The sequence below is a fragment of the Pelodiscus sinensis genome, chromosome 30 (assembly GCF_052426305.1).
Source record: "Pelodiscus sinensis isolate ZL-2025 chromosome 30, ASM5242630v1, whole genome shotgun sequence".
Lineage (NCBI taxonomy): Eukaryota > Metazoa > Chordata > Testudines > Trionychidae > Pelodiscus > Pelodiscus sinensis.
Genome location: NC_143081.1, coordinates 4,127,292 through 4,154,020, shown reverse-complemented (window position 1 = coordinate 4,154,020; position 26,729 = coordinate 4,127,292). Strand labels below are relative to the sequence as shown.

General features: G+C 47.4%; 3 protein-coding genes across 3 annotated transcripts; 2 read left to right on the top strand and 1 right to left on the bottom strand.

Moving 5' to 3' along the window:
* Positions 1-5,208: 5,208 nt before the first annotated feature.
* On the top strand, positions 5,209-8,935 carry LOC102452936 (olfactory receptor 6B1-like). Its single transcript, XM_089774190.1, has 3 exons — positions 5,209-5,717; positions 6,157-6,654; positions 8,836-8,935. Exons 1-3 carry the CDS (start codon positions 5,209-5,211, stop codon positions 8,933-8,935), a joined length of 1,107 nt encoding a protein of 368 aa, XP_089630316.1.
* A 7,535-nt stretch (positions 8,936-16,470) lies between these two features.
* On the top strand, positions 16,471-17,427 carry LOC106731358 (olfactory receptor OR9H1-like). Its single transcript, XM_014568914.3, has one exon. It carries the CDS (start codon positions 16,471-16,473, stop codon positions 17,425-17,427), a length of 957 nt encoding a protein of 318 aa, XP_014424400.1.
* A 4,157-nt stretch (positions 17,428-21,584) lies between these two features.
* LOC102452673 (olfactory receptor 12D1-like) lies at positions 21,585-22,526 on the bottom strand. The gene has a single exon (XM_006110489.3). It carries the CDS (start codon positions 22,524-22,526, stop codon positions 21,585-21,587), a length of 942 nt encoding a protein of 313 aa, XP_006110551.3.
* Between the last annotated feature and the right edge of the window lie 4,203 nt (positions 22,527-26,729).

The window sequence follows — 26,729 nt, the reverse complement described above, 5'->3', positions numbered from 1 at the left end:
AGTTTTGTCGACGTATGTAAACCTCATTCTACGAGGAATAACGCCTTTTGTCGACAGAGTTCTGTCGATAGAAGGCATTATTGCATCTACACTGTCCTTTGCATCCACTCTGTTATGTCAACAAAGCGGTTTGCTTTCTCAACAGAACTGGCTGTAGTCTAGACGCTCTTTGTCAACAGAAGCTTTGTCGACAGTATCTGTGGACAAAACTTCTGTCGACAAAACCCTGTGGTCTAGACATACCCTATGGGTCAAAATGTGATACTGTTGCCAAAAAAAATATCAAAGATGATGCATTAACAGAAGTGTTGTAAGTAAGATAGGAGAAGTCATTCTCTATGCTGATTAGATATCTGTTGAGGCATTGTATTCAGTTCCGGGCACCACATTTCAAGAAAGATATGGGCATGTTGGAGAAGGTCCAGAAAAGAGCAACAAAAAGGATGAAAGGTTTAGGAAACATTACGTATGAGAGGAGAGTGACCCAGTTGGGTTTCTTTAGTTGAGTCATCAAATTTAAAGCGATCGGAGCACGTTGGCTTAATGAAAATATTTGCACCTCATTTGCTCTTCTTGCTCCAATTTTTTCGCCCTTCATCTCTCCCGGGAAAACTTAGCTCATTTGAACTTCCAATACGCAAGGGGATGAAGGAGTTTGTCCCAGAAGCACTGAAGGATGAAAGCAAATTATCCTTGACGGTTGTCAACAAGACTGTTCCACAGTGTGTGACTCTGATAAAAAGGAGTCTCCGATGTAGAGTTCTCAAGCTTTTCAGAGGAACCAGATGCTCTGAAATTTTCCTCAAATTTGTCCGCGATCTGGGTCATGAGAGTGAAGCTTTGGGAAGAATCCAAATGACTCTTCTGTGATTTGGAGCCAGGAGCTGATAAAAATCCACTCTTTTATCTTCAGGTAACCTCATGTAACCTATCAGTTTTAATGTCCCAAACTGCTGGATCTGTAGATCTTATTTTGGTGGATGGATCATTTTTGTGTGTAAAGTTGGAGATATGGGGTAGGGAATGATTTCTGGGTTTAAATGTGCACAGGAACGCCATTAACGCTGTTTCCCTCAAGGTCTAGGTGATCACCTGTAAACAGCTTCCTTTGTTTTTCAGTCTAAGCAGTAGTTGATCTTAGGAAGGCATGGGACCACCCCAACTGGTAGGGTCTGACCAGGGAATTTCCCATAGAAGGTGGGGGAGAGAACATGAAGTTCCCAGCCAAAGTGGAATCTATAAAACATTGGGAAGCCACTACCCCTTTTTCTATGTCACTCCCAAGAGAATGAACCCGACACCCCGGGAAAAAAAGGATCTACCTTGGCTTTGGTGACATAACAATTTTGGGGTGACTTTGCAAGAAGCTTCGCTGTGTTAGAACCAGCTGTGTGTTTTCTGTTATTGTAAATCTGTCATCTAGTTTGCTCTGCCTGGATCCACTTGCAACCACTTCATCCCTTCCACTGGTACTTAATCAAACCGCTTGTATTGATTCTCAAGCCCAGCGTGAATAAATGTTACCCGGGAGAGCAATCGGTGTATACATCCTCCTGTCATTGTTAAAAGGGGTTTACCTAAATAATTCATTGGGGGGTCGGATCCCACTTGGGGAGCAGGGATTCCAGGAAGCAAGCTTGCAAGTCTAGACACAACCATTGAGAAAGGTGGGTTTGACTCATTGAGAACAGACGTGGTTAGAGATGCATTTTCCCCACCGGTCAGGTCAACCGAGAACTATAAAGGAAAGTCTTGGGGGAAATAATGACCCAATGAAACGTATTTTTAACTCATTGAGAACGGTGGTTCTCGATGAGTTCTGAATGACGGCTCCTCGTAATATTGTCCTCGTGAGATGTTTGTTTTACTCGCCAGTCAGGTAAATGGAGCGCCATAAAGGAAAGGCAATTGGGGAAAGAGGACACATGGTCAAATCAAGCCTTCTCCATGGGAAAGGATTTTGTTTTTATTGGAAAGGGAGTTTTGTTGTTTCGCCTTCTCTAAAAGCAGAGGGTTGGAAATTTAGCTTGGAAAACTGCATTCCAATGGGACCGAAAAGACAGGGCTGGGAGAGACTTCAGGAGTCATCGAGTTCTGCCCCTGCCCTAAGCAGGATCAATCCCAACTCAGTCATCCCAGCCAGGGCTCCTGAGATCCCTTCCAACCCTATGACTCTATGATTCGATGATCATCACAGATGAGGAACCTGAGGAATTGAACAGTCAGTTAAATGGATCAATGCCTCAGAGGGCATAAGAACATAACATAAGGGTGGCCTTACTGGGTCAGACCAAAGGTCCATCTAGCCCAGGAGCCTGTCTTCCAGATGCCCCAGAGAGAGTAAACAGAACAAGGAATCATCAAGTGATCCCTCTTCTGTCACCCCTTTCCAGACAGAGGTTAGGAACACCATCCCTACCCATCCTGGCTAGTAAGTATTGATGGACTTCACCTCTCTGAATTTATCTAGTTCTCTTTTTTGAACCCTGTTCAAGTCCTGGTCTTCACCACATCCTCTGGCAAGGAGTTCCACAGGTTGACTATGTGTGGTGTGAAGAAAAATGTCCTTTCGTTTGTTTTAAATCTGCCACCTATTCATTTCATTTGGTAACTCCTCGTTCTTGTGTGATGGGAACAAGTAAATCACGTTTCCTTCTTCACTTTCTCCACACCGGTCATGATTTTATAGACCTTTATAAAAACTAGAAGAATTAAGAATACACCTCAGGAAAATGGATTCCTAATCTAGTGCATATTCTCTGAACCTTACTTCTTATTACCTTGCTCTTACGACATGGTAATTCCTTTTCCTCTTTCTGATGAATGTTGTTAGCACTGTTCTCGATTTGCCACATCGTAGTTGGGGGGTCTGATTTTTTTTGTCATTTCCCACAAGCAAGAAGATTCCCATGGATGTCTTGAGGCATTTCAAAATAGCTGATACTTTTTTCTGACCCCCTGCTGTGGACTGAGTATGCGTCTTCAGTGTCCAGGCCTGACTGGTAGCAGGTAGGTGAAGCAGTGGAAATATGTACAAATAGTTCCAAGGCACACAAACCGCTTCCTGTCGGAAACATGGGATCTTCTCTGCCCTTGTGAAGTCTCTGATTCCCTGCAGCGACTGTGCCCACTCATAGAATCATAGAATCATAGAATAATAGGACTGGAAGGGACCTCAAGAGGTCATCGAGTCCAGCCCCCTGCCCTCAAGGCAGGATCAAGCTTCGTCTACACCATCCCTGACAGATGTCTATCCAACCTGTTCTTAAATATCTCCAGAGAGGGAGATTCCACCACCTCCCTTGGCAATTTATTCCAATATTTGACCACCCTGACAGTTAGGAATTTTTTCCTAATGTCCAATCTAAACCTCCCCTGCTGCACTTTAAGCCCATTACTCCTTGTCCTGTCCTCAGAAACCAAGAGGAACACATTTTCTCCTTCCTCCTTGTGACACCCTCTTAGATATTTGAAAACCGCTATCATGTCCCCCCTTAATCTTCTTTTTTCCAAACTAAACAAGCCCAGTTCATGAAGCCTGGCTTCATAGGTCATGTTCTCTAGACCTTTAATCATTCTTGTCGCTCTTCTCTGTACCCTTTCCAATTTCTCCACATCTTTCTTGAAATGTGGTGCCCAGAACTGGACACAGTACTCCAGCTGAGGCCTAACTAGTGCAGAGTAGAGCGGCAGAATGACTTCACGAGTTTTGCTTACAACACACCTGTTGATACAACCTAGAATCATATTTGCTTTTTTTGCAACAGCATCACACTGTTGACTCATATTCAACTTGTGGTCCACTATGACCCCTAGATCCCTTTCCGCCATGCTCCTTCCTAGACAGTCGCTTCCCATCTTGTATGTATGGAACTGATTGTTCCTTCCTAAGTGGAGCACTTTGCATTTCTCTTTATTAAACCTCATCCTGTTTACCTCTGACCATTTCTCTAACTTGCTAAGGTCATTTTGAATTATGTCCCTATCCTCCAAAGAAGTTGCAACCCCACCCAGTTGCAACCCCACCACTCAAAACAATGTGAATTATTTTCAAATGTTCCAAAGGACGTGGGGGTATATCTACACTACCACCCTAGTTCGAACTAGGGTGGTTAATGTAGGCAACCGAAGTTGCAAATGAAGCCCGGGATTTGAATTTCCCGGGCTTCATTTGCATCTTGCCGGGCGCCGCCATTTTTAAATCCCCGCTAGTTCGGACTCCGTGCCCGCAGCTATACGTGGCACGGAGTAGGTAGTTCGGATTAGGCTTCCTATTCCAAACTACCGTTACTCCTCGTGGAACAAGGTGTACCGGTAGTTCGGAATAGGAAGCCTAATTCTACCTACCTACTCCGTGCCGCGTGTAGCCGCGTTCACGGTGTCCGAACTAGCGGGGATTTAAAAATGGCGGCACCCGGCAAGATGCAAATGAAGCCCGGGAAATTCAAATCCCGGGCTTCATTTGCAACTTCGGTTGCCTACATTAACCACCCTAGTTCGAACTAGGGTGGTAGTGTAGACATACCCTATGAGAGGAAGGATGGTTCATTTGGGCTAGGCAGGGACCTGAGAGATGCAGGATACATTTCTGCTTTTCCATTGCCTCTCTGTGCCTAAATCACTTAGGTTCCCTTATGAATTCCACTGGGAGCCTCTTTACATAGAATCCTAGAACACTAGAATGGGAATGGACCTCGGAAGGTCATTGAGTCCAGTCCCCTGCCCTCTAACATCTGTTGGCATCTCAAGTAACTTTGAACATCAGTTCATCTCTCCATTCTCCAGCTATAAAATGGACACTTTAATAGCAATGTTGTGAGGATAACTATGCAAGTGCTCTGGTACGCCAGGGAAAGTAGCCGCACAAGGACCGTCGATAGAAGTTGAAACAATTTTGATTAGGACTTGACCTCCCAAATCCCTTAGGTGTTTTTGCAAAATATCTCCCGATCTAGCTTTGAGCTAATGGTTGAGTTGGTAGAGTACTACTGAATGGGATCTTCTCTGGAAGCAAATCGGTGTAGGACCGGCAGTCATCATCTGCAAATTTGGAACCTCGTTCCCCAAATGAGGAGGGGTTACAGACCTGAGGGGCGGGGCCAAATAATAAGGAATATCTAAGGGAGGTAGTGACAAACTTCATGAAAATGGGCACAAGTGACTTCAACCATTTCTTTTTTTTCTAATTCTGCAGGTCAACAAGGCCCCATGGAGAACGGCACCAATGTTCAGGAATTCATCCTGCTGGGATTCCCGGCCATCCTGGAGCTCCAAGGGTTGCTCTTTGTGGTCTTCCTGGTGGCGTATGTGCTGACCCTACTGGAGAACATGGTTATCATTGGCTTGATCCGGACAAACTCTCACCTTCGCAAGCCCATGTATTTCTTCCTCAGCCACCTCTCCTTCCTGGAAGCCTGGTACATTTCCGTCACCATCCCCAAACTGCTGGTGAACTTCCTGGTGGAGGACAAAAGAATCTCCTTTGTGGGCTGCATGACCCAACTCTACTTCTTCAGCTCCCTGTTATGCACCGAGTGCGTCCTCCTGGCATCCATGGCCTACGACCGCTACGTGGCCATTTGTAGACCCTTGCGTTACCCAGCCATCATGACCCACCGCTTCTGCCTGCAGTTGGTGGCAGTCTCCTGGGTGAGTGGTTTCTCCATCTCCTTGGTCAAGGTGTCCTTCATCTCACGCCTGACCTTCTGCGGCCCAGGGTATGTCTACACTACCCTCCTAGTTCGAACTAGGAGGGTAATGTATGCATACCGCACTTGCTAATGAAGCCCGGGATTTGAATTTCCCGGGCTTCATTAGCATAAGCGGGGAGCCGCCATTTTTAAATCCCCGCTGCTTCGAACCCCGTGTAGCGCGGCTACACGGGGCTCGAACTAGGTAGTTCGGACTAGGGTGCCTATTCCGAACTACCGGTACACCTCGTTTCACGAGGAGTAACGGTAGTTCGGAATAGGACCCTAGTCCAAACTACCTAGTTCGAGCCCCGTGTAGCCGCGCTACACGGGGTTCGAAGCAGCGGGGATTTAAAAATGGCGGCTCCCCGCTTATGCTAATGAAGCCCGGGAAATTCAAATCCCGGGCTTCATTAGCAAGTGCGGTATGCATACATTACCCCGCTAGTTCGAACTAGCGGGGTAGTGTAGACATACCCCCCGGGATCATCAATCACTTCTTCTGCGACATCTCCCCGGTGCTGAACCTGGCTTGCACCGACATGTCAGTGGCAGAGACTGTAGACTTTGTGTTGGCCTTGATCATCCTGCTGGTCCCTCTGTTCGTGACAGTCGTCTCCTACCTCTGTATCATTGCTGCAATTATGCGCATCCCCACTGTCCAGGGGAGGAAGAAAGCCTTCTCCACCTGCGCTTCCCACCTCACTGTGGTCATCATCTTCTTCTCCACCTCCCTCTTCATGTACGCCCGGCCCAAGAAGATTTACCCTTTCGATTTGAATAAGCTGGTGTCTGTCGTGTACACGGTTCTCACACCCATGCTCAACCCCTTCATCTACTGCCTGAGGAACCAAGAGGTGAAGGGGGCACTCAAAAAAGCTTTATCTGGGCTGAGTAGTGTCCATAAGGTCCCTGTGATGGACACGGCCCACCAAAGGGACAGAAAGATCCATGCCGGTGAAACGTGAGCCGCGTCGTGCTCAGGGAATGTCACACCAGGATGTAGTTCAACCTGTTTTATAGACACAAGCTGAAATCTGAAAAGACAGAACCGTATGGTCATTCTCTCTCCAGAAGCCTGACTAACGAGTCTCCTTTCTGTCCTGTGCATCCAATCTCTGTCTGTTCTCTGCCAAGAGGGAACTCTAGAGAGACGGAGGCAAAGTCATGGCAGAAGTGGAACATTTCAATAAGGTTTGGAAGGTCCCTGAAATCCAGGAGGTGTCCGGACTTGGGAGTTGCAATTCCAGGGAGTTTCTGGCACCTCACAACAGGGGACTTTAGGAAACTGGAATACAGACTAATCCATCAGTTCCCCTAAGGAATGATGGGAGGCCCCTCTCCTGCCACAGGTCTAGTCTCAGTGTGGGAACACCCCACAGGGACAATGGTTCTTTATTCACTGCAGAAAAAGAAACTCACGGAGCTGAAAGTTCTTTTCCCTTTCCTGTGGAAGAGGGAGCCGGGGCTGGGGCCTTCTGCTTCCTGCTGCCATTGAGAAGCCGAGTACAGCAGGATGGCACAGGGGGTTGGGGTGGATTGGAACAGGCTTCAGGGCCACACCGGCTCCTGCATTCTGTGGGGTGTGTATGTGTGGGGGTGACCCCCGATGCTGCCGTCCTACACCAGGCCCATCCACAGGATGGCTGAGGCGTTCACTGCGGGGCCTCCCAAAATGCAGGGGCTGAGGTGGCCGTCCTGAACCGTTCGACGGCCGGGAAGGCTTTTGGCTCCCTGCCCCCCTGGAATGTGTGGGAACGAAGAACCTGACCCCCAGGGACTTTCCTTACAAATGGGGTCCTGTTCTCCCTCACGTTTCAGTGAAAATCCCACTCTAAGGAATCACCACGTTGCTTCCGGCCCACAAAAGATTCTGCCCAAGCACATGTGTGGGTCCCTACAGGCCACGGGTCTCCTCATTGCGTTTGCTGGAGCAGACGAACACGGCTGCTGCGCTAAGGCCTCGACTCGAGTGAATAACTCTTTCCCCAGGGGCCGGCCGCCAACAGGGGCGAGCACAGGGGCAGTTGCCCATGGAGCGTGGCAATTCAGAGGCCCAGTCACCACTTCTATGATGGTAGTCAAGGAAGCCAGTGCCCCAGGCCCTATAAATCACACCAGAGCAGTTCTGAGGGATTGGCAGGTAGTCCTGAGAGCTGCCCAAGGCCTGGCCCCTTCTGGGGGCAAGGAGCCGGCCCCACACACCTTGTCTGGGCACCCACAGAAGCTTTCAGTCCCCCAGCCCATGGGGCAAATCCTTCAACTCTTGCTCAAGAGGTCTACTTGCCTCTGTAAGCACTACTGAGCAAGAACGAGCATTTCCTTAGTACACATGGTTGGTTTCTTCAGGGCTGTGTCTACACTGGCAAGTTATTCCAGAAAATCAGCTGCTTTTCCGGAAAAACTTGCCAGCTGTCTACACTGGCCACTTGAATTTCCGGAAAAGTACTGATGATCTCATGTAAAATCATCAGTGCTTTTCAGGAAAATCTATGCTGCTCCCGTTCGGGCAAAAGTCTTTTTCCGGAAAACTGTTCCGGAAAAGGGCCAGTGTCGACATCACAGTAGTGTTTTCTGCAAAAAAGCCCCGATCGCGAAAATGACGATCGGGGCTTTTTTGCGGAAAAGCATGTCTAGATTGGCCACGGATGCTTTTCCAGAAAAAGTGCTTTTCCAGAAAAGTATCCTGCCAATCTAGACACACTTTTCCAAAAATGCTTTTAACGGAAAACTTTTCCGTTAAATGCATTTCCGGAAAATCATGCCAGTGTAGACGTAGCCCAGGTGTGTTCACTGGTGGAAGATCCTATGGAAAGATACTCAAGGCAAGAGATCCAAATATTTGTGCCTGTATTCCCACAACAAAACACCACAAAACATTTTACTAACAGGACACTTGTGGTCTTCCCGCTTGAAGTTCTGAGCCTAATGGGGCACCCAGGGATAAAGTCCCAAAGGTCTGAATGAGGCACAAATATTCATCCACAGATCCAGTGTTCATTGTTCATACGCACATCAGAACGACCAGGTTAGCTCATACCAAAGTTCCACCTAGCTCTGTAATCTGTCTGCCGACAGTGGCCAATGCCAGAGGTTGGTAGTGTCAACTGGTGTGTACGTGTCTTCTCTCTGAATGCTGTCCCAGTCTTATGCTGTTAGTTGGTTCGGCCGACTTCGATAGTGCTACCAAGAAAGACGACAGCCTTGGTTCGGTGGCGAAGGCACTCGGCCAGGTTTATTCTTGAAGAAGGACACACCAAGCACCGTGGTAACAGGTAACAGGTACATTAAGAATTCTGCTGACCGCAATGGTGACAGTCGAGTCGACATTAGGAGTCTCTGCGGCTCCCTTGGGCTAGACAAAATTCTCACCATCCCAAGATTTCCCTTTTATACGTTGATATGAAGAAGTTGCGTTAGGCACTTCTGACTACATGGATCACCAACCCGACGCATTGGGCCTGTAGGTTCAAATATAACGGGTGTTCATCATTCTGTCCTCTCAACCTCGTTTTACTTGGGACTGGTACATTCGAGGGGTTGTGTTTGTGCTGTGATGTGAGAACTTGATATGGTGGGGGGGGGGGGGAGGACTGTGTTAGACATGTACTCAGCGTGTAGAGTTATAGACTCGTAGAACACTAGAACTGGATAGGACCTCGAGAGGCCATCAAGACCAGTCTTCTGTCCTCGCTTTCCGTAGTATGACTTACACGTGGCTGGGTTCTAGTACATTAGCCTGACCTTTCCCAAGTTCATGGAGCTGCAGGACTCTCCTTAGGGTGTGTCTAGACTACCTAGTTTTGTCGACAAAAGTGGACTTTTGTTGACAAAACAATACCAGCGTCTACACTACCGCGGAGTTCTGTCGACATAACGTCGACAGAACTCCGCGGTTTTGTCGATGCTGGTATACCTCATTTTACGAGGCATAACACTTTCTGTCAACAGAACTCTGTCGACAGAAGGTGTTATTGCCTGTAACACTGCGTCCAGACTACGGAGTTCTGTCGACAAAGCGGCTTGCTTTGTCGACAGAACTCCATGTGTCTCAGTATCTGTCGACAAAACTTCCGTCGACAAAACGCGGTAGTCTAGACGTACCTTTAGAGTTTATGGGGCCCTGTGCACTACTATTAAAATGCTGCCCCTGTGCCTGATGGCAGACCAATGTGCCCGATGTGATTTGAGAGCCTTCTGCAGCACACCAATGAAATATTGTAATGCAGAATTACAGCTAAGATCCTCAAATAGTCTGGTAGCACTTTAAAGACTCACAAAACATATAGCTGGTATCATGAGCTTTTATGGGCACAGCCCACTTCTTTAGATGCCAGAGTGTTGGATATCCAGAACTAAAATAAATAGGGGAGAAGAGACAGGAGGGCATGAAAACCATGGATAACAGGAATGTAATCTATGCCACCAAATGCCAGCAATGCCCCACTGCAATATATATTGGACCAACGTCCTACGGGAAAGAATTAATGGACACAAATCAGATATCTGTAAAGGGAACATACAAAAACCTGTTGGGGAACACTTCCGTCTGCCTGGGCATTCATTAGCACGTGGCTGTTTTGTTACAGACCAATTCCACAAGCCAAATACACAGGGAAGGACTGGAACTACAATTCATTCACAAGTTTGATACTCATGCTAAAAGTTTAAATAAAACCTGTTCTTTGTGGCTGTGTCTAGACTGGCAAGTTTTTCGGCAAAAGCAGGTGCTTTTGCGGGAAAACATGCCAGCTGTCTACACTGGCCACTTGACTTTCCGCAAGAACACCGACGATCTCATGAAAGAAATCAGTGCTTCTTGAGGAAATACTATGCTGCTCAAGTTCGGGAAAAAGTCCTTTTGCGCAAAAGCGCGTCTAGATTGGCAAAGATGCTTTTCCACAAAAAGTGCTTTTGTGGAAAAGCGTCCGTGTCAATCTAGACGCTCTTTTCTTCAAATGCTTTTAACGGAAAAACTTTTCCGTTAAAAGCATTTGCGGAAAATCATGCCAGTCTAGATGTAGCCTGTCTGTATAGTATCTGGTGTTAGTTCTCTTCCTCTCTGAGGGTATGTCTACGCTACAGCACTAATTCGAACTAACTTAATTCGAATTAGTTAATTCAAACTCAGCTAATTCAAATTAGTGCATCTAGACCTAAAAACTAATTCGGATTAGCATTTTGCTCATTCAAAATGGCATGTCCACATTGAGTGGACCCTGAACCGAAGTTAAGGCTGTCTGGAACCAGTGCCGGCAGGGCATCAGGTTAGGACTTAGGCTATGTCTAGACTGCAAGCCTCTTTCGAAAGGGAGCGTCTAGACTGCACGCGGAACTTTCGAAAGAGCAAGCCGCTTTTTCGAAAGAAAGCACCCAATGAGTCTGGATGCTCTCTTTCGAAGAAGCCCTATTTACATTCAAGAACGCCTTCTTTCGAAAGAAGCACTTTCGAAAGAAGGCGTTCTTCCTCGTGAAATGAGGTTTACCGCCGTCGAAAGAAAAGCCGCGTTTTCGATTTAATTTCAAAAGAACGCGGCTGCAGTCTAGACGCAGGTGAAGTTTTTTCGGAAAAAGGCTACTTTTCCCGAAAAAACCCCTGAGTCTGGACACAGCCTTAGAGCATGGAGCTGCTGTCACAGGCTAGCCGAGGGCTGTGCTTAAAGGGACCCGACCCCCATCCCGGACAGACAGTTCTCAGGGTTTCCCGCTTGCTTGTCTAACTTGATGAGGGACAGCAAAGCAGTCCTGGCTTGGAGTGCCCTGAGTGCCCGCACTCGGTACATCACAGCACTCGGCCATCAGCCCGGCTGCACTTGCTGCAGGCTGACATCCGGGGGGGGTCAATCGGGGGGCTGTCAGGATCCAGGAGGTCCTGCAGGAGAGCTTCCACCCCGAGGAGCCCACAGAGCCACCCCAGTCCTCCCCATTGGGGGCTCGTACCCCATTCCTCCCTCACCTCCTTCCACTTACCCCTCCCTAGCCCCCCTTCCTGATGTAAAAAATAAAGGACACGTGTGTTCAAAAACAGAAACTCTCTTTATTTAACAAAACTGGGTTGGGAGGAATTAACCTCTGGGGAGAATGGGAAAAGGAGGTGGGAGGGGGGAAGAGAAAGGTTGGGAGAGGGAAGGGGGAAACCTGGGAGGAGGGAGCTGGAAGGGGGAAGCCAGGGGAAGAAGGAGGAGGGGAAGTGTCAAACTATGGTACACCATATCTTCAGTACTGTGTACAGATGTGGTCTCCTCACCTCAAAAAAGATATTTTGGCCTTGGAAAGGATTCAGAAAAGGGCAACTAAAATGATCAGGGGTTTGGAACGGGTCCCATATGAGGAGAGGTTAAAGCGACTGGGACTTTTCAGCTTAGAAAAGAAGAGACTGAGGGGGGATATGATAGAGGTCTATAAAATCATGAGTGGCGTGGAGAGGGCGAATAAAGAAAAGTTCTTCATTAGTTCCCATAATAGAAGGACTAGAGGAGACCAGATGAAATGAATGGACCAGATGAAATGAATGGTTTAAAACTAATAAGCGAAAGTTCTTCTTCACACAGCACATAGTCAACCTGTGGAACTCCTTGCCACAGGAGGCTGTGAAGGCTAGAACTATAACAGAGTTTAAAGAGAAGTTAGATAAAGTCATGGAGGTTGGGTCCATGGAGTGCTATTAGCCAGGGGGTAGGAACAGTGTCTCTGGCCTCTGTTTGTGGAAGGCTGGAGATGGATGGCAAGAGACAAATGGTTTGGTCATTGTCTTTGGTCCATCCCATCCGGGGTACCTGGTGTTGGCCACTGTCAGCAGACAGGCTATTGGGCTAGATGGACCTTTGGTCTGTCCCAGTATGGCCGTTCTTATGTTCTAAGCTCAGGGCTCAGGTTTGGGGGTCTCACTGGACCACCTTGATTTTCATGCAAACCTGCTCCTGGGTTAGCATGTGACTTTTGGTGGCCAGGCCGGCAGCTAGATGCCCTAGATGGCCGCATTCCTGTGCCTAGTGCGGAGGTCGTGGACATTGGAGGCCTCCCCCCAAACCTCAAGGAGGCCCACGCTCTCTGCACTAGACCAGGCGGGTGCCTGCCTCTTGCGGCCCCGGGCAGGCTCCTGGGAGCCGCCAGCCTGGTCCTGGGACGAGGCAGAGGGCTGGGTGGCAGCAGGTGATTAGCTCATGCAGTGCCAGGTGCAGGGTCTGCTGGCTGGGTGTTGGCAGGCTTGCACCTGGCACGAACATCGTAGCCAGACCGTGCCCCTTTAAGGGCTCCGGGGCCGGGAGGGGGGCAGAAAAAAGTCCCTGGTTTGGCCCAGAGTGGCCACCAGGGCAAGCTGGGAAGGGCAAGCCTCCAACTAGTTCGAATTAAGTGGCTACACAGCCCTTAATTCGACCTACTTAATTCGAACTAGGCATTACTCCCCATAGAATGAGGTTTATCTAGTTCAAATTAAGCGCTCCGCTAGTTCGATTTAAGTTTGAACTAGCGGTTTGCATGTATAGACGCTATGTAAGTTAATTCGAATTAACGGCTGTATGTCTAGACTACAGGGTTTTGTAGACAAAAGTGGACTTTTGTCACCAAAACTATACCTGCATCCACACTGCCACTGAGTTCTGTCGAGATAACGTCGACAGAACTCAGCAGTTTTGTCGATGGCTGTAAACCTCATTCTATGAAGAATAACGCCTTTTGTCGACAGAGTTCTGTCAATAGAAGGCGTTATTGCAGCTACACTGTCCTTTGAGTCTACACTGTCATGTCAACAAAGCGGCTTGCTTTGTCGCCAGAACTGGATGAAGTCTAGACTCTCTTTGTCGACAGAAGCTTTGTCGACAATATCTGTCAACAAAACTTCTGTCAAGAAAAGCCTGTAGTCTAAACGTACCCTAATTGCCTATTAATGGTTCTTATCTGCCTCTTTTGACTATCCAGTCTTTAGGTGCATATTTGTTTTTCCTGTTACATTCCAGCTCTGCCATCTGAAGAAGTGGGTAGTGTCCATGAAAGCTCATGATACCATCTACATGTTTTGTTAGTCTATAAAGCGCTACCAGTCCATTTGTTGTTTTTTAAGTTTAACCCGTACAGACTAACTCGGCTACCCCTCTGAAACTAAGATCCTGTTTGCTGACACAGTCAATTCGGAAAGGGGATGTATATTCCCAGGGTTGGCCATGCAATTCCCTTTTGATAGGTGAGGTTGGTCGTGCTACCTTTCTGAAGGTTGCCCAACAGTTCCCACTATAAGGGTATGTCTAGACTACAGGGTTTTGTCGACAGAAGTTTTGTCGACAAATACTGTCGACAAAGCTTCTGTCGACAAAGAGCGTCTAGATTACATGCAGTTCTGTCGACAAAGCAAGCCGCTTTGTCGACATAACAGTGTGGATGCAACGGACAGCGTAGATGCAAGAATGCCTTCTATCGACAGAACTCTGTCGATAAAAGGCGTTACTCATTGTAGAATGAAGTTTACGTACGTCGACAAAACTGCTGAGTTTTGTCGATGTTATGTCGACATAACTCAAAGGCAGTGTGGACACAGGTATAGTTTTGTTGACAAAAGTCCACTTTTGTCGACAAAACCCTGCAGTCTAGGCACACCCCTCGAAACTCATTTTGTTCCTTTATAATGGCCCAACGCCGTCCATTAATCGGCCGTCCATTAATTTGGCTGGTTTATAACTTCTGATGGCCTCTTCTTTGTGACACTCTAATATCTCCAGCTTTACGACTTAAAATTGGGCACGGAGGTCGCCTTCGAGCCCGAGAGGCACCTTTTGCCAACGCATAAAAATCAGCCTAAACATACAACGTTTAAAATGAGCTGTTCGCACATCCATAGTAGTGACTTCGTTATAGAAGCTAAATTTCCCCAGAGGTTCTGTGCACGCTGAGCAAGCCCCAGTAAGGGGTGGAAGGGGACAATCCCTAGGATGGTAGATCTGGGGTTGCTATGGGATGTGGGAGGCCTGGGGACTGGGCAGCCAAAAGTAGATGAGGGGGGTCTATCTTTCTTGAGCTCTAAAGTGTCTGACTGGCGGCATAGAGAAAGAAGGTGCTTGATGCAGATGCAGAGGAGAGAATGGCCCGACCGGGGTAGGGACAGAGGGAGTTGAGGGGACGAAGGACCCTGGAGGGAAAGACAAGGAGTGGAAGACGGAGGTGGGGATGGGGAAAGGCCACTGGGTACTAGGGAAAAGTGTAGACTAGAAGAGGATGGCCAAGAAAAATGTGACTGGGAACAGAGACGACTCGGGCAAGAGGACTCAGAGGGGCAGAGAGGCCAGTTACCGAGGGGGAGAGGGAGCTCAGGTGAGCTGCGGAGGATACCTGGATGGGTGGAGAAGGAATCAGTCAGATGGGGAGGAGGGAACGTGTGGGGATGGGAGGCCAAGTTGGTGAGGAGTGGGGGGACGGAGCAGAACGGCAGCTGAAAGTGGGCAGGAGAGGAGCTGTTCGGGGACACACGGAGCCAGGGGGAGGAGCCGGGGAAGGCCGGTGAGTTGGAACCTGGCAGGGAAGGGAAGGAAAGGGAAGGAGGAGGTAGGGGCGGGGTGGACACCATGAGAGAACTGGATGAGGTTAAAACTGAGGGGTTGTGCATGGAGAGTAGGGGAGGGAAGGTTCGGAGGAAGACGGAGACCCCGGAGGGGTGAGCCTAGGCTGGGCTGGGCATGGAGCCGGGGAGGAGAAGTCAGAAGTGAGGAAACTGGCCAGGTGAGGAGGCTGGGGCTGGGACAAGAACCCGGGGTGGAGGGCAGAGAGAAAAGAGACCTGACCCATGGACAGGTGGATGGGATGGGGCCGTAGGATTCAGGCTGTGGGGGAACGGGTAGAATACTCTGTGCCTGGTAGAGGGTCCCCCATCCAGCACCTGGAACACAAAATGGCTGGGGCCCATCGCTTCTCTGCATTCAGCCTTTCCCTTTGAAGTCCCCACAAAAGGGTCCCACCCCTCGATAGTACTGCTCCCCAGAGACACCAACAACCATGTGAGCAGCACCGTTATGACCACAACGTTTCACATGGGCCCCCGTCCCTACTGACCTCACACTGGTCACACCTCACTCTGGGAGAACAAGGTGGTCCCAGATCTTACTGTTTAAGAGAGGTTCCTGAGAAAATGGACTCACAGAGGAATGGATGGACTCACAGAGGAATGGATGGACTCACAGGCAGACAGAGGCACCAACTGTCTTAATACATATATAGTTTTCACCTTTACTCTGCCCTTCTGTGGTTCTAATGAGATCAGTCCATATATATAGACATGAAAAGGTTTTTAGCATCAAAAAGCTCATTTGGTTTCATAGGTAAAGTTCTAACAGGGCATAGATACATCACACAAATAACACTTAGCACCAACCTATGCTTTCTTATTTTTTTATCACAAATGAATGGGTTTAGGCTTGCTAGTCTAAGTCGGCTCTTTGAAATTAACGTACCTGTGAATTGTCCTGAGACAGTGGTAAAGCCCCTTGTGAAATTATTCTGGGTCTTACACAGGTGGGCTGGTCAGTCAGGAAGCCCAAATTCCACCCTCGTGCATCATTACGATTCGAGAACTGGGGTACATTTCTGCTTTACTGTAGAAAGATCAACATTCCTACAGACGTTCTCAAGGTACATGTCACTAGTTTTCCAAGGGTTCGACCGCTTTAATCAAAACCAGTAGAAGCCTTGTGCTTGACTTCAGTGGGATCAATCCAAGCACCCTTGTAGCCTGCTGTGATCTATCTAACATCTGCGGTTTGTCTTTAATTCTTATCTCCTCACCTTTCCAAAGGGGATGTCGGCAGCGGAGCCAGGGAGAGATGGGAACCACACTGTGGTGATGGAATTCCTCTTGCTGGGCTTTGGAAGAGGTACGGGGCTCCAGCTAGTCCCTTTTGTGACGTTCCTGGTGATTTACACGATAACGGTGCTGGGGAACGCCGTCCTGGTCCTCACCATTGCCACTGACGCTCGCCTCCACACCCCCATGTACTTCTTCCTCTTGAACTTGTCTTTCATAGACTTCTGCTACTCCTCCGTCATTGCCCCAAGAGCCATGGTGAGCTTCCTTTCACAGAGCAAAACGATTTCCTATAGTGGATGTGCCACCCAATTGGTCTTCTTTGCTTTCTTTATCACCACTGAGGCATTCATCCTATCAGCCATGGCGTACGACCGTTACGCCGCCATCTGCAACCCGCTCCTGTATCCCATCACCATGTCCAAGTCCGTCTGCATTCAGCTGGTGGTGGGGTCCTATATCTGCGGCAGTGTGAACTGCGTAGTGCAAACTGGCTTCACCTTTACTCTGCCCTTCTGTGGTCCGAATAAGATTGATCATTTCTTCTGTGATTTTCCACCCCTGCTAAACCTCTCGTGCACTGACACCTACATCAATCAAATGGTGCTATTTGCCTTCTCTAGCCTCATCATAGTCATCACTTCCTTGATCATTCTTGTCTCCTATGTCTATATCATCTTGTCTGTCCTGCACATACGCTCGGCCACCGGCCGGCAGAAGACCTTCTCCACCTGCTCCTCCCACCTGGTGGCTGTGAGTATATTTTATGGGACCGTTACCTTCATGTACGCCCAGCCAAGTTCCCTCTCCTCCCCGGAGCAGAGCAAAGTGGTGTCCGTGTTTTACACACTGGTCATCCCCATGTTGAATCCCTTCATCTACAGCCTGAGGAACAAAGACGTGAAAAACGGTTTGAGAAGAACAATTGGTTGGATCGTGGTCTGGAAATGAACCTTCGCTATGAATATATAGCTATATAATCCTTTGGGATATTGGAAGGACTGGTAGAGAAATTTCTCTCTCTCGCTTTCTCTTACTCTTCTCTCTTTTTCAATGTATCTCCCTCATTAGCCACCTAGCTACTTAGCCACCTGTCTAGCAATATAGCTCACAATCTATCTATCTGTTTGTCTGTCTCTTAAACACCCCTCCCCATCTATCTATGGGTGCATCTATACTGCATTGTTATTTCAAGATAACTAATGTTATTTCGAAATATCAACATGAGCGTCTACACAGCCATTGCATTATCTGAAAAAAATTGGAAACAAGGAGCCACTTATTCGGAAATCTGTAAAGCTCATTCTACGAGGAATAATGCCTCTTCCGAAAGAAGGCATGTGTAGATGCTCCACTGCTGCTATTTCAAAATAGCCCTTCCCCAGGGCTATTCTAAATTATTTGTCCCCAGTGCCTCCTGGGCCTAAAAGGCGAGATAGCACATCTACACTAGGGGAGACTGCCTCTGACTTATTTTGAGGCTTCCCTGCAGTGTAGACAAGCTATTTCGAAATCAGCTATTTGGCTGTGTCTAGACTGCATCCCTTTTCCGTAAAAGGAATGCAAATTAGATACATCGCAATTGCAAATGAAGCTGGGATTTAAATCACCCCGCTTCATTTGCATAAACATGGCTGCCGTTTTTTTCCGGCTTGGAGCTTTGCCGGAAAAAAGCGCCAGTGTAGACGCAGGTCTTTCGGAAAATAAAGCCTTTTCCGAAAGATCCCTTATTCCTCTTAAAATAAGGAATAAGGGATCTTTCGGAAAAGGCTTTATTTTCTGAAAGATCCGCGTCTAGACTGGCGCTTTTTTCCGGCAAAGCTCCGAGCCGGAAAAAAAGCAGCAGCCATGTTTATGCAAATGAAGCAGGGGGGATTTAAATCCCCGCTTCATTTGCAATTGTGATGTGTCTAATTTGCATCTGTTTTATGGAAAAGGGATGCTGTCTAGACACAGCCTTTCAGAATAACTATTCCAGAATAGCTTATTTTAAATTAGCTGTGCAGTGTAGTCTTAGTTTATCTATCCCCATACACCTACCTATCTATCTATCTATCGCACTCCCAATACTGTGATATAACACTAGGAGTATGAATTAAAAATGTAATAAATCAATCCTCTGTGTGTTTATGTTACTTTCTACATCTGGTCATGAAATCTGATAAATAATGGACCCCATCGTTAGCTTTGCAGTGTAGCGGTGTGAGTGTGTTCGTATCCATCTTCCTGGCTGGCCCCAGTTGCTAATCCCCCCCGTGATTGTCCAAAGGGGAGATGGCTGGATTTTTCCAGGCTACTCAATGCTGCAGTCAGTGGGCATTGCACATTCGACTTCTCTGGGGGCCAACTGAGGCACAAAACAAGCACCTCTAAAAGATCATCCTTGTGCTTTGGGCTCAGATTGCAGGGCTCCTTGCTGTGGGGTGGCCATATGCAAAGTGACCTTCAAAAATTAAGGGACGCAAGTTCCTTCCTTTCTTGCTTTCAGATGGGTTCCAAATTTCCTTTCTCGATGTTTGTGGTGCATCCAGTCACCCCGATCCCCTTGGGACTGTCACTGGATGTGCTGAAATACCCCTGAGCCCAGCAACCTGCCCTTTGGGAACCTCTTCCCCCCTTCCCCAGTCTCTGTGAGTCTGGCCATCTGGGCCTTCTCCAGCGTTGGCATCATAACCCACCGCAGGATAACACAGACTCTGAGAGCAGCTCACGTCGGCGAAGGCTGACTCAAAGGGACATGCCCTAACACCGAAGCACACAGCCCCAGTGGGACCAGAACCCTAGCTAAATCCGTCTTCCACGGTATAAAGTTTTATACAGAGCAAGGTCCCCAACTCAAGAGAGATGCGCAGTTGTTTTGCGTCCCAGGTAACAATTATTTACCCTGTGTTTAGTAATAAACCTACATGATTTTATGAATAGAAAAAGTAGAATTGACATGATTGTGGGTGATAGAAGACAGATCAAAGGAAGTTACTAAAGCAAAATGAAACAAACATAAAGCAAGCGAGACCTCATGTACTGAGAGAATTGGTTACAAATCATCATCTCTCATACTACTACTTATTTCAGGTAAAGTCCTTTCCAAACCAGAGATGTCCATTCCGAGCTGGGTTCAGAAGTTCTCCTCCAATACAATCCTTTTGTTTCCAGGGGTGTTCAATAATCACGGCTTCATTTAAATTTAAATGGCTGCCATGCTGAGCCAACAAACAGCTGATCAGCTGTTTGTCGGCTCAGTGCGCTAGTCTGGACGCTCCCGCACAAACCTGAAAGCCCTTTATCGACCTCCCCGTTATGCCTCAAAGGATGAGGTTTACCGGGGAGGTCAATAAAGGGCTTTCATGTCGGCAGGGGAGCATCCAGACTAGTGTGCTGAGCTGACAAACAGCTGATCAGCTGTTTGTCGGCTCAGCGCGGCACCCATTTAAATTTAAATGAAGCCGCGATTATTTAAATCGCAGCTTCATTTCCTTTTGCAGAACAAACAAATCTACATGGCTCTGTCAACGGGGACATGTAGTTTAGACATACTCCAGGTGTTCTCATGAAGGTGTTGCTCTGGGTAAAGCCAACTGAAGACCATCAATGTTGACTCCTCATTCCTCTGAGGAAAAATACAAAATTCAAGATGGATTCCAGCATGAGCTGACAAGGTCCCATGTCTCTGTAGCACCCTAGAATCCATGACTCTGTAGCAACGTAGCAAATCTGAAAGAAGACAGTTCATCCCCACTCCGTTTTTCTCTTGCTAACAAGCCATTATCTCTGTGTCCGGCTCCTTCATTGTTGTTCCTAACGAGGTGGCAATTGGCTTTTCCCCACATGAACACATTGATAACACATCTACAGTCAATGTTCCTAATTTCAGATCAGAAATGGTGCGTACAAATGAAGAGGATATACACATTCAGTATATCCCCAATGTTGCAAGACAAGAATTATTTTGCATGCATCATTGTCCAGTTATGCATATTCATGTCTGGAAGCACATTTCCATAAAGCACAGGGAAGACCCTTTCACAATAGTCATGATCTTTGTTCACGGTTTTCAGGTCCAACTAATTTCTGATTTACATATTCTCATTAGAGACACCTGTGATTATCTAGTCTGTAAAACACAAGGCATAGAATTCCCCCAAAGAAATCTTAGATCAGATCTACATGAAACCCAGCAACTTGGCTTAAGTTACACAACTCCAGCTAGGTATTCTACATAAAATACGCAGCCGGAGTTGCCTTACCTTAAGCCGAGCTTGGTAGTTTCCTGACAACAGGAGGAACACTCCAATGGACTTCCCTCACTCCTCACAAAAGGAGGAGTACTGGGCACCCTCTGAGTTTGATTTAGTAAGTCTTAATTAAAACGAAATCTGGAAGCTCAGTCAGTGTAGACACATCCTGAGAGTACGGCTACACTAGCTCGTTAGTTCGAGCTAGGTAGGGTAATGAGGGCAAGCGGAGTTGCAAATGAAGCCTGGGATTTAAATATCCTGGGCTTCATGTGCATGTTCCCGGGCGCCACCATTTTAAAATCCCCTTTAGTCCGAACTCCATGCCCGCGGCTACACGCGGCACGGACTAGGTAGTTCGAATTGAAGATCCTAATTTGAACTTCTATTACTCCTGATGGAATGAGGATATTGAAGGCCAGGACATTAACATGGTTCAAAAAAGAGCTAGATAAATTCATGAAGGTTAGGTGCATGAATGGCTATTGGCCAGGCTGGGTAGGAAAGGGGTCCCTGTTCTCTAGGGCACCTGGCATTGACCACTCTGGGCAGACAGGACACTGTCTGACTCAGTGTGCCCTTTTGAGGCTCAGGGTGTGGGGCAAAAATAAGCAAGCGTAGACATACACACTTGGGCTGGAGAAGTCTGTAGAATGGGAAGTTCCTTGGAGCCTGTTCTCCAACCCAATGGGTTACAGCTACCCTGCAACTTTTGTTTCCTGAAACTCAAGCTCCTCGAATCCTAGTTAATTGTCTGAGGCTGCGCCCCTTGGTGCTACAAGGTTTTCTTTACAATGTAGACATAACCACTGTGTGCCCACCTAATGCTGTATTGCAAATATTACACGCCACATCCCTGGACTACTTTTTTTTAATTCATTTTTTCCCGGGGAGAAGCGTTCTCCTTAGCGCTTTCCTCAGGGCAGATTTCACCTCCTCGTTCCTCAGGGTGTAGATCAGGGGGTTCAGCGTGGGGGTGACGATGGTGTACATGAGGGTGACGGCCATCTCCCTCTCGGCGGAGCCTCCCACGGAGCGTGGCACGTAATTGGAGAGGACGGGCACGTAGAATAAAGTCACCACGGTGAGGTGGGAGGAGAGGGTGGAGAAGGCCTTTCTCCTGCCGGCCCACGACTGGACCTTCAGGAAGAGGAAGGAGGTGATGTAGAGGTAGGAGAGGAGCGTGAGGAGGAAAGGACACAAAGCAACGGTTCCCGTGACGACGCTGAGGAGGCTCAGGTTGAGGCGGGTGTTGCCGCAGGCCAAGCTGAGGAGAGGTTTGATGTCACAGAAGAAGTGGGGCACATGGTTGGGGCCACAGAAGTGCAGCCGGGAGGTCATGACCGTGTGCATCAGGGCATGCAGGAAACCAGTGGACCAGGTGGCTGTGGCCAGGAGCAGACAGGCCTGTGGGTTCATGACCAGCCTGTAGCGTAGCGGGTTGCAGATGGCCACGTAACGGTCGTAGGCCATGACGGCCAGCAGGATGGCCTCGCTGCTGCCCAGGAAGTGGAAGAAGTGGAGTTGAGCCAGGCAGCTGGCGAAGGAGATGGCCTGTTGGCCGGAGAGGAATCCAGCCAGCATCTTGGGCGCGGTGACCGTTGAGTAGAAGATGTCCAAGCAGGAGAGGTTGCCCAGGAAGAAGTACATGGGGGTGTGGAGCTGGTACTCAGCCATCACCACGACCACGATGGCCCCATTTCCCAGGACGCTGGCCATGTAGAGCAGCAGGAAGAAGGCGAAGAGGAAACCTTGCAGCTCCTGGAGGTCGGTCAGGCCCAGAAGGATGAACTCGCTCACCTCCGTCTCGTTCTCCATCGCGAAGAACGACAAGGAAAGGAGAGAGAAAAGCTGTGAAGAGCAGAGCATTTTTACTTTTGTAATTTAAAAAAATTGTTGCGTGAATGATTTCAAGAAAATAAAACGAATTCTATTAACATTTCCAAAGATTTCTATTTTTTCCAGAGAGGTGTTATTCCATCCTTTCCTTTGGTTCATAGAGACATAGATTTGTAGGATTGGAAGGGACCTCTGTAGATCGCAAACCACGCATCACATTGTTGTAGAATGCCCAACACGAAAATTCACTGGCTCATTGGAAGATGTGCACAATCTAACCAGTGATGCTGTTCACTGGCTGGAGAGCTTGGATGTCCAACTTTGATGAAGAAATATAGGGTTGAACATGACATTCAAAGGAAGATCTAGTACACTTCCTTGCCTAGAGGAAGGTCCAAGTATTATGGAACCGTAGAACACTAGAACTGGAAGGGACCTCGAGAGCTCATTGAGTCCAGTCCCCTGCCCTCATGGCAGGACCAAGCACCATCTAGGTCATCCCTGACAGGTGTCTGTCTAGCTCTTATCGGACTGGGGGTTGTCTAACTTCTTAAAAATCTCCAATGATGTCTATTGGCCAGGGGACATGATAGAACTTTTCAAGTATCTAAAAGGGTGGCACAAGGAGAGGGAGAAAAATTGTTCTCCTTGGCCTCTGAGGATAGGACGAGAAGCAATGGGTTAAAATTGCAGCGAGGAAGGCTTAGGTTGGACATTAGGAAAAACTTCCTACCTGTCAGGGTGGTTAAACACTGGAATAAATTGCCCAGGGAGGTTATGGAATCTCCATCTCTGGAGATATTTAAGAGCAGGATAAACTGATACCTGTCAGGGATGGTCCAGATGGTGCTTGGTCCTGCTGTGAGGGCAGGGGACTAGACTCGATGGCCTCTCGAGGTGCCTTCCACTTCTAGTGTTCTGTGATTTTATTAATTTCTTCCAGTGCTTAACTACCCTGACCGAGCGCGTAGTCAACCCGTGGAACTCCTTGCCAGAGGATGTGGTGAAGACCAAGACTTTAACAGGGTTCAAAAAATAACTTGATCATTCCTGTAACCCTTATTTTATGACATCATCAAAACCCAAAATAAGCTTTTTCGACTAAAGCTACCCAATTGACGTCAATTGTGTAGCTTATTTCGGATTTTGCCCTGTTGTGTAGACGGGCCCTAAGTAGTCTAAATACCACAATACATGACAGGGAACCACACACAGCAGGTGCATGGGTTACATATACACAAACAAACCCCCCGTACATCTTAAAGTTGGGCTGGTTTGAAAAGGAATCGCTTAACACTTATTTCATTTTTTCTGATTTTTTTAAAATTTCTCCTTCCTTCCCTCTGTGTTCCCGTCTCTCCTCTGATAACATTTTGACTGAAAAAGAGGAGCAGGAAGTAAAAGAGGGGTAAAATGAAAGTAGACATTTTTAAAAGTTTGAAATATTTAACAAAAGTTAAAAAAAAACAGATACGTATTTTTGGCACGCAAATTTCCATTTATTGAAATTACAGGAGATCCTCCAAGAACAAACACCAGAGCTATGATGAAGAGAGATTAAAAAGACTTGGACCTTTCCGCTTAGAAAAAAAGGAGACTAAGGGGGGGATAGGATCAGTGCTGGCCCACTACATTTTGGCACCTGAAGCGGGGAGTTCAAACCGTGCCTCTATGTCCCCTCACTTGGGCCAAAACTTGGAGAGGTCTCAATTCTGCCTCCTACCTGTTCTACTCCTCTCATGGTACTGCTCTGCTACTTACATATGCACCAGCAGCTGATGCAATTTTCTACACTCTGGGTCCTAGTGGCACCCGCTCCCTCCTCACTGTCTGGCACTTGAGGCGTCTGCCTCAGTTTGCCTCATGGCCTATGAAATCGTGAGTGGTATGAAAAAAGCGAATAAGCAAAAGTTATTTACTTGTTCCTACACTATAAGAACTAGGGCCGTGTCCAGACTCAGGGGTTTTTTCAGGAAAAGTAACCTTTTCCCGAAAAAACTTCCCCTGCGTCCAGACTCAAGCCGCGTTCTTTCGAAATTATTTCGAAAGAACGCGGCTTTTCTTTCGATGGCGGTAAACCTCATTTCACGAGGAAGAACACCTTCTTTCGAAAGTTCTTCTTTCGAAAGAAGGCGTTCTTCAATGTAAAGAGGCCGTCTTCGAAAGAGAGCATCCAGACTTGCTGGGTGCTCTCTTTCGAAAAAGCGGATTTCTCTTTCGAAAGATCCGCCTGCAGTCTAGACGCGATCTTTTGAAAGAGGCTCTTTCGAAAGATGCTTTCGAAAGAGCCTCTTTCGAAAGAAGTCTGCAGTCTAGACATAGCCTTAGGGTCACCACATGCAGGTAGCAGGTTTAAAACAAACAAAAGGAAGTTTTTCTTTATGCAGTGCACAGTCAACCTGTGGAACTCCTTGCCAGAGGATTTGGTAAAGGCTAGGAATTTAACAGGGTTCAAAAAAGTGCAAGATAGATTCCTGGAGGTTAACTCCATCAATGGCTATTAGCCAGGCAGGATAGCAATGGTATCCTTAGCCTCTGTTTCTCTGGAGTTGGGTGATCAGGGAGGGATCACATGAGGATTACCTGTTTTGTCCCTACTTTTGGAATTGGCTACTGTGGGCAGACAGCACACTGGCCTAGATCAACCTTTAGTCTGACCCAGTGTGGCCATTCTTATGTTTTTTTGTAAGTGAGCGCCCAACCACACTCCTCATTTGTAACAGGAAAAACCCAATCTGGCAGCAGCAGAGACAAAAAATCGTAGGCAAAAACAGGACAGCACTGTGTTAAACAGAAACAAATAAAACTAAAGGGAAAGCAGGATTTGTCTTCTGGGTCCTGAAGTTTGCAAGCCAATGCTGAGCAGCAAACTTTTGACAGGGCAGCCATGAGGTTTTGGTCGGCGTTATGGACATTTCAGAGTTAGGAAACACCTCCATTCCCGAGATGTTCGTAATTCTGCGGTTCCACCGTAGCTCTTCTGTGTGTGAAAATGTTTCTCTCCAGAATCCTTGCTGTCCCTCTCATCTCTCACCGTTCCTCCTAGATCGATATTTTCCATCGTGCTATGGGGAAGCACGTACCAAACTCCCAGCGGCATGGCATGGGTGCCCCTTTTTATTACAAAACCCTAACGCTAGCCTCAATGTTTGGGCCATTGCTTCAACCAAAAGTCTTCAGTCCATACACTGCATCAGTCCCTTTTCAGTACAGAAGCAACCCCACAAACAAAAGACCTATCTGAGACTTATCCAGGTCCCATATGAGGAGAGGTTAAAGCGACTGGGACTTTTCAGTTTAGAAAAGAGGAGACTGAGGGGGGATATGAGAGAGGTCTATAAAATCATGAGTGGTGTGGAGAAGGCCGATAAAGAAAAGTTATTTATTAGTTCCCTAGATAGAAGAGCTAGAGGACACCAAATGAAATGAATGGGTAGCAGGTTTAAAACTAATAAAAGAAAGTTCTTCAACACACAGCGTGTAGTCAACCTGTGGAACTCCTTGCCAGAGGAGGCTGTGAAGGCTAGGACTATAATAGAGTTTAAAGAGAAGCTAGATAATTTCGTGGAGGTTAGGTCCATAAAAGGCTATTAGCCAGGGGATAAAATGGTGTCCTTGGCCTCTGTTTGTCAAAGGCTGGAGAGAGATGGCAGGAGACAAATGGCTTGATCATTGTCTTCGGTCCACCCTCTCTGGGGCACCTGGTGTTGGCCACTGTCGGCAGACAGAATACTGGGCTAGAAGGACCTTTGGTCTGACCCAGTACGGCCGTTCTTATGTTCTTATTCAAAGTTTACCATCTGCAAACATCTGGGAGATAATAAGATGATAGGTAGCAGCCAACATTTGCAAAGAACAAATCACGTCAAACCAATCTGATAACTTTCTTTGATAGGATAACAAGTTTTGTGGATAAGGGAGAAGCAGTGGAAGTGGGGTATCAAGACTTTAGTAAGGCGTTTGACATTGTCTTGCATGACTTTCTCATCAATAAACTAGGGAAATACAGCTTAGATGAGGCTATTACAAGGTGGGTGTATAACTGGCAGAATAACCATTCTCAGAGAATTGTTATTAACAGTTCACAGTCCTGCTGGAAGGGCGGAACAAGTTGAACTGCTCAGGGGTTTGTTTTGGGACCGGTTCTATTCCATATCTTCATCAACGATTTCGATATCGGCA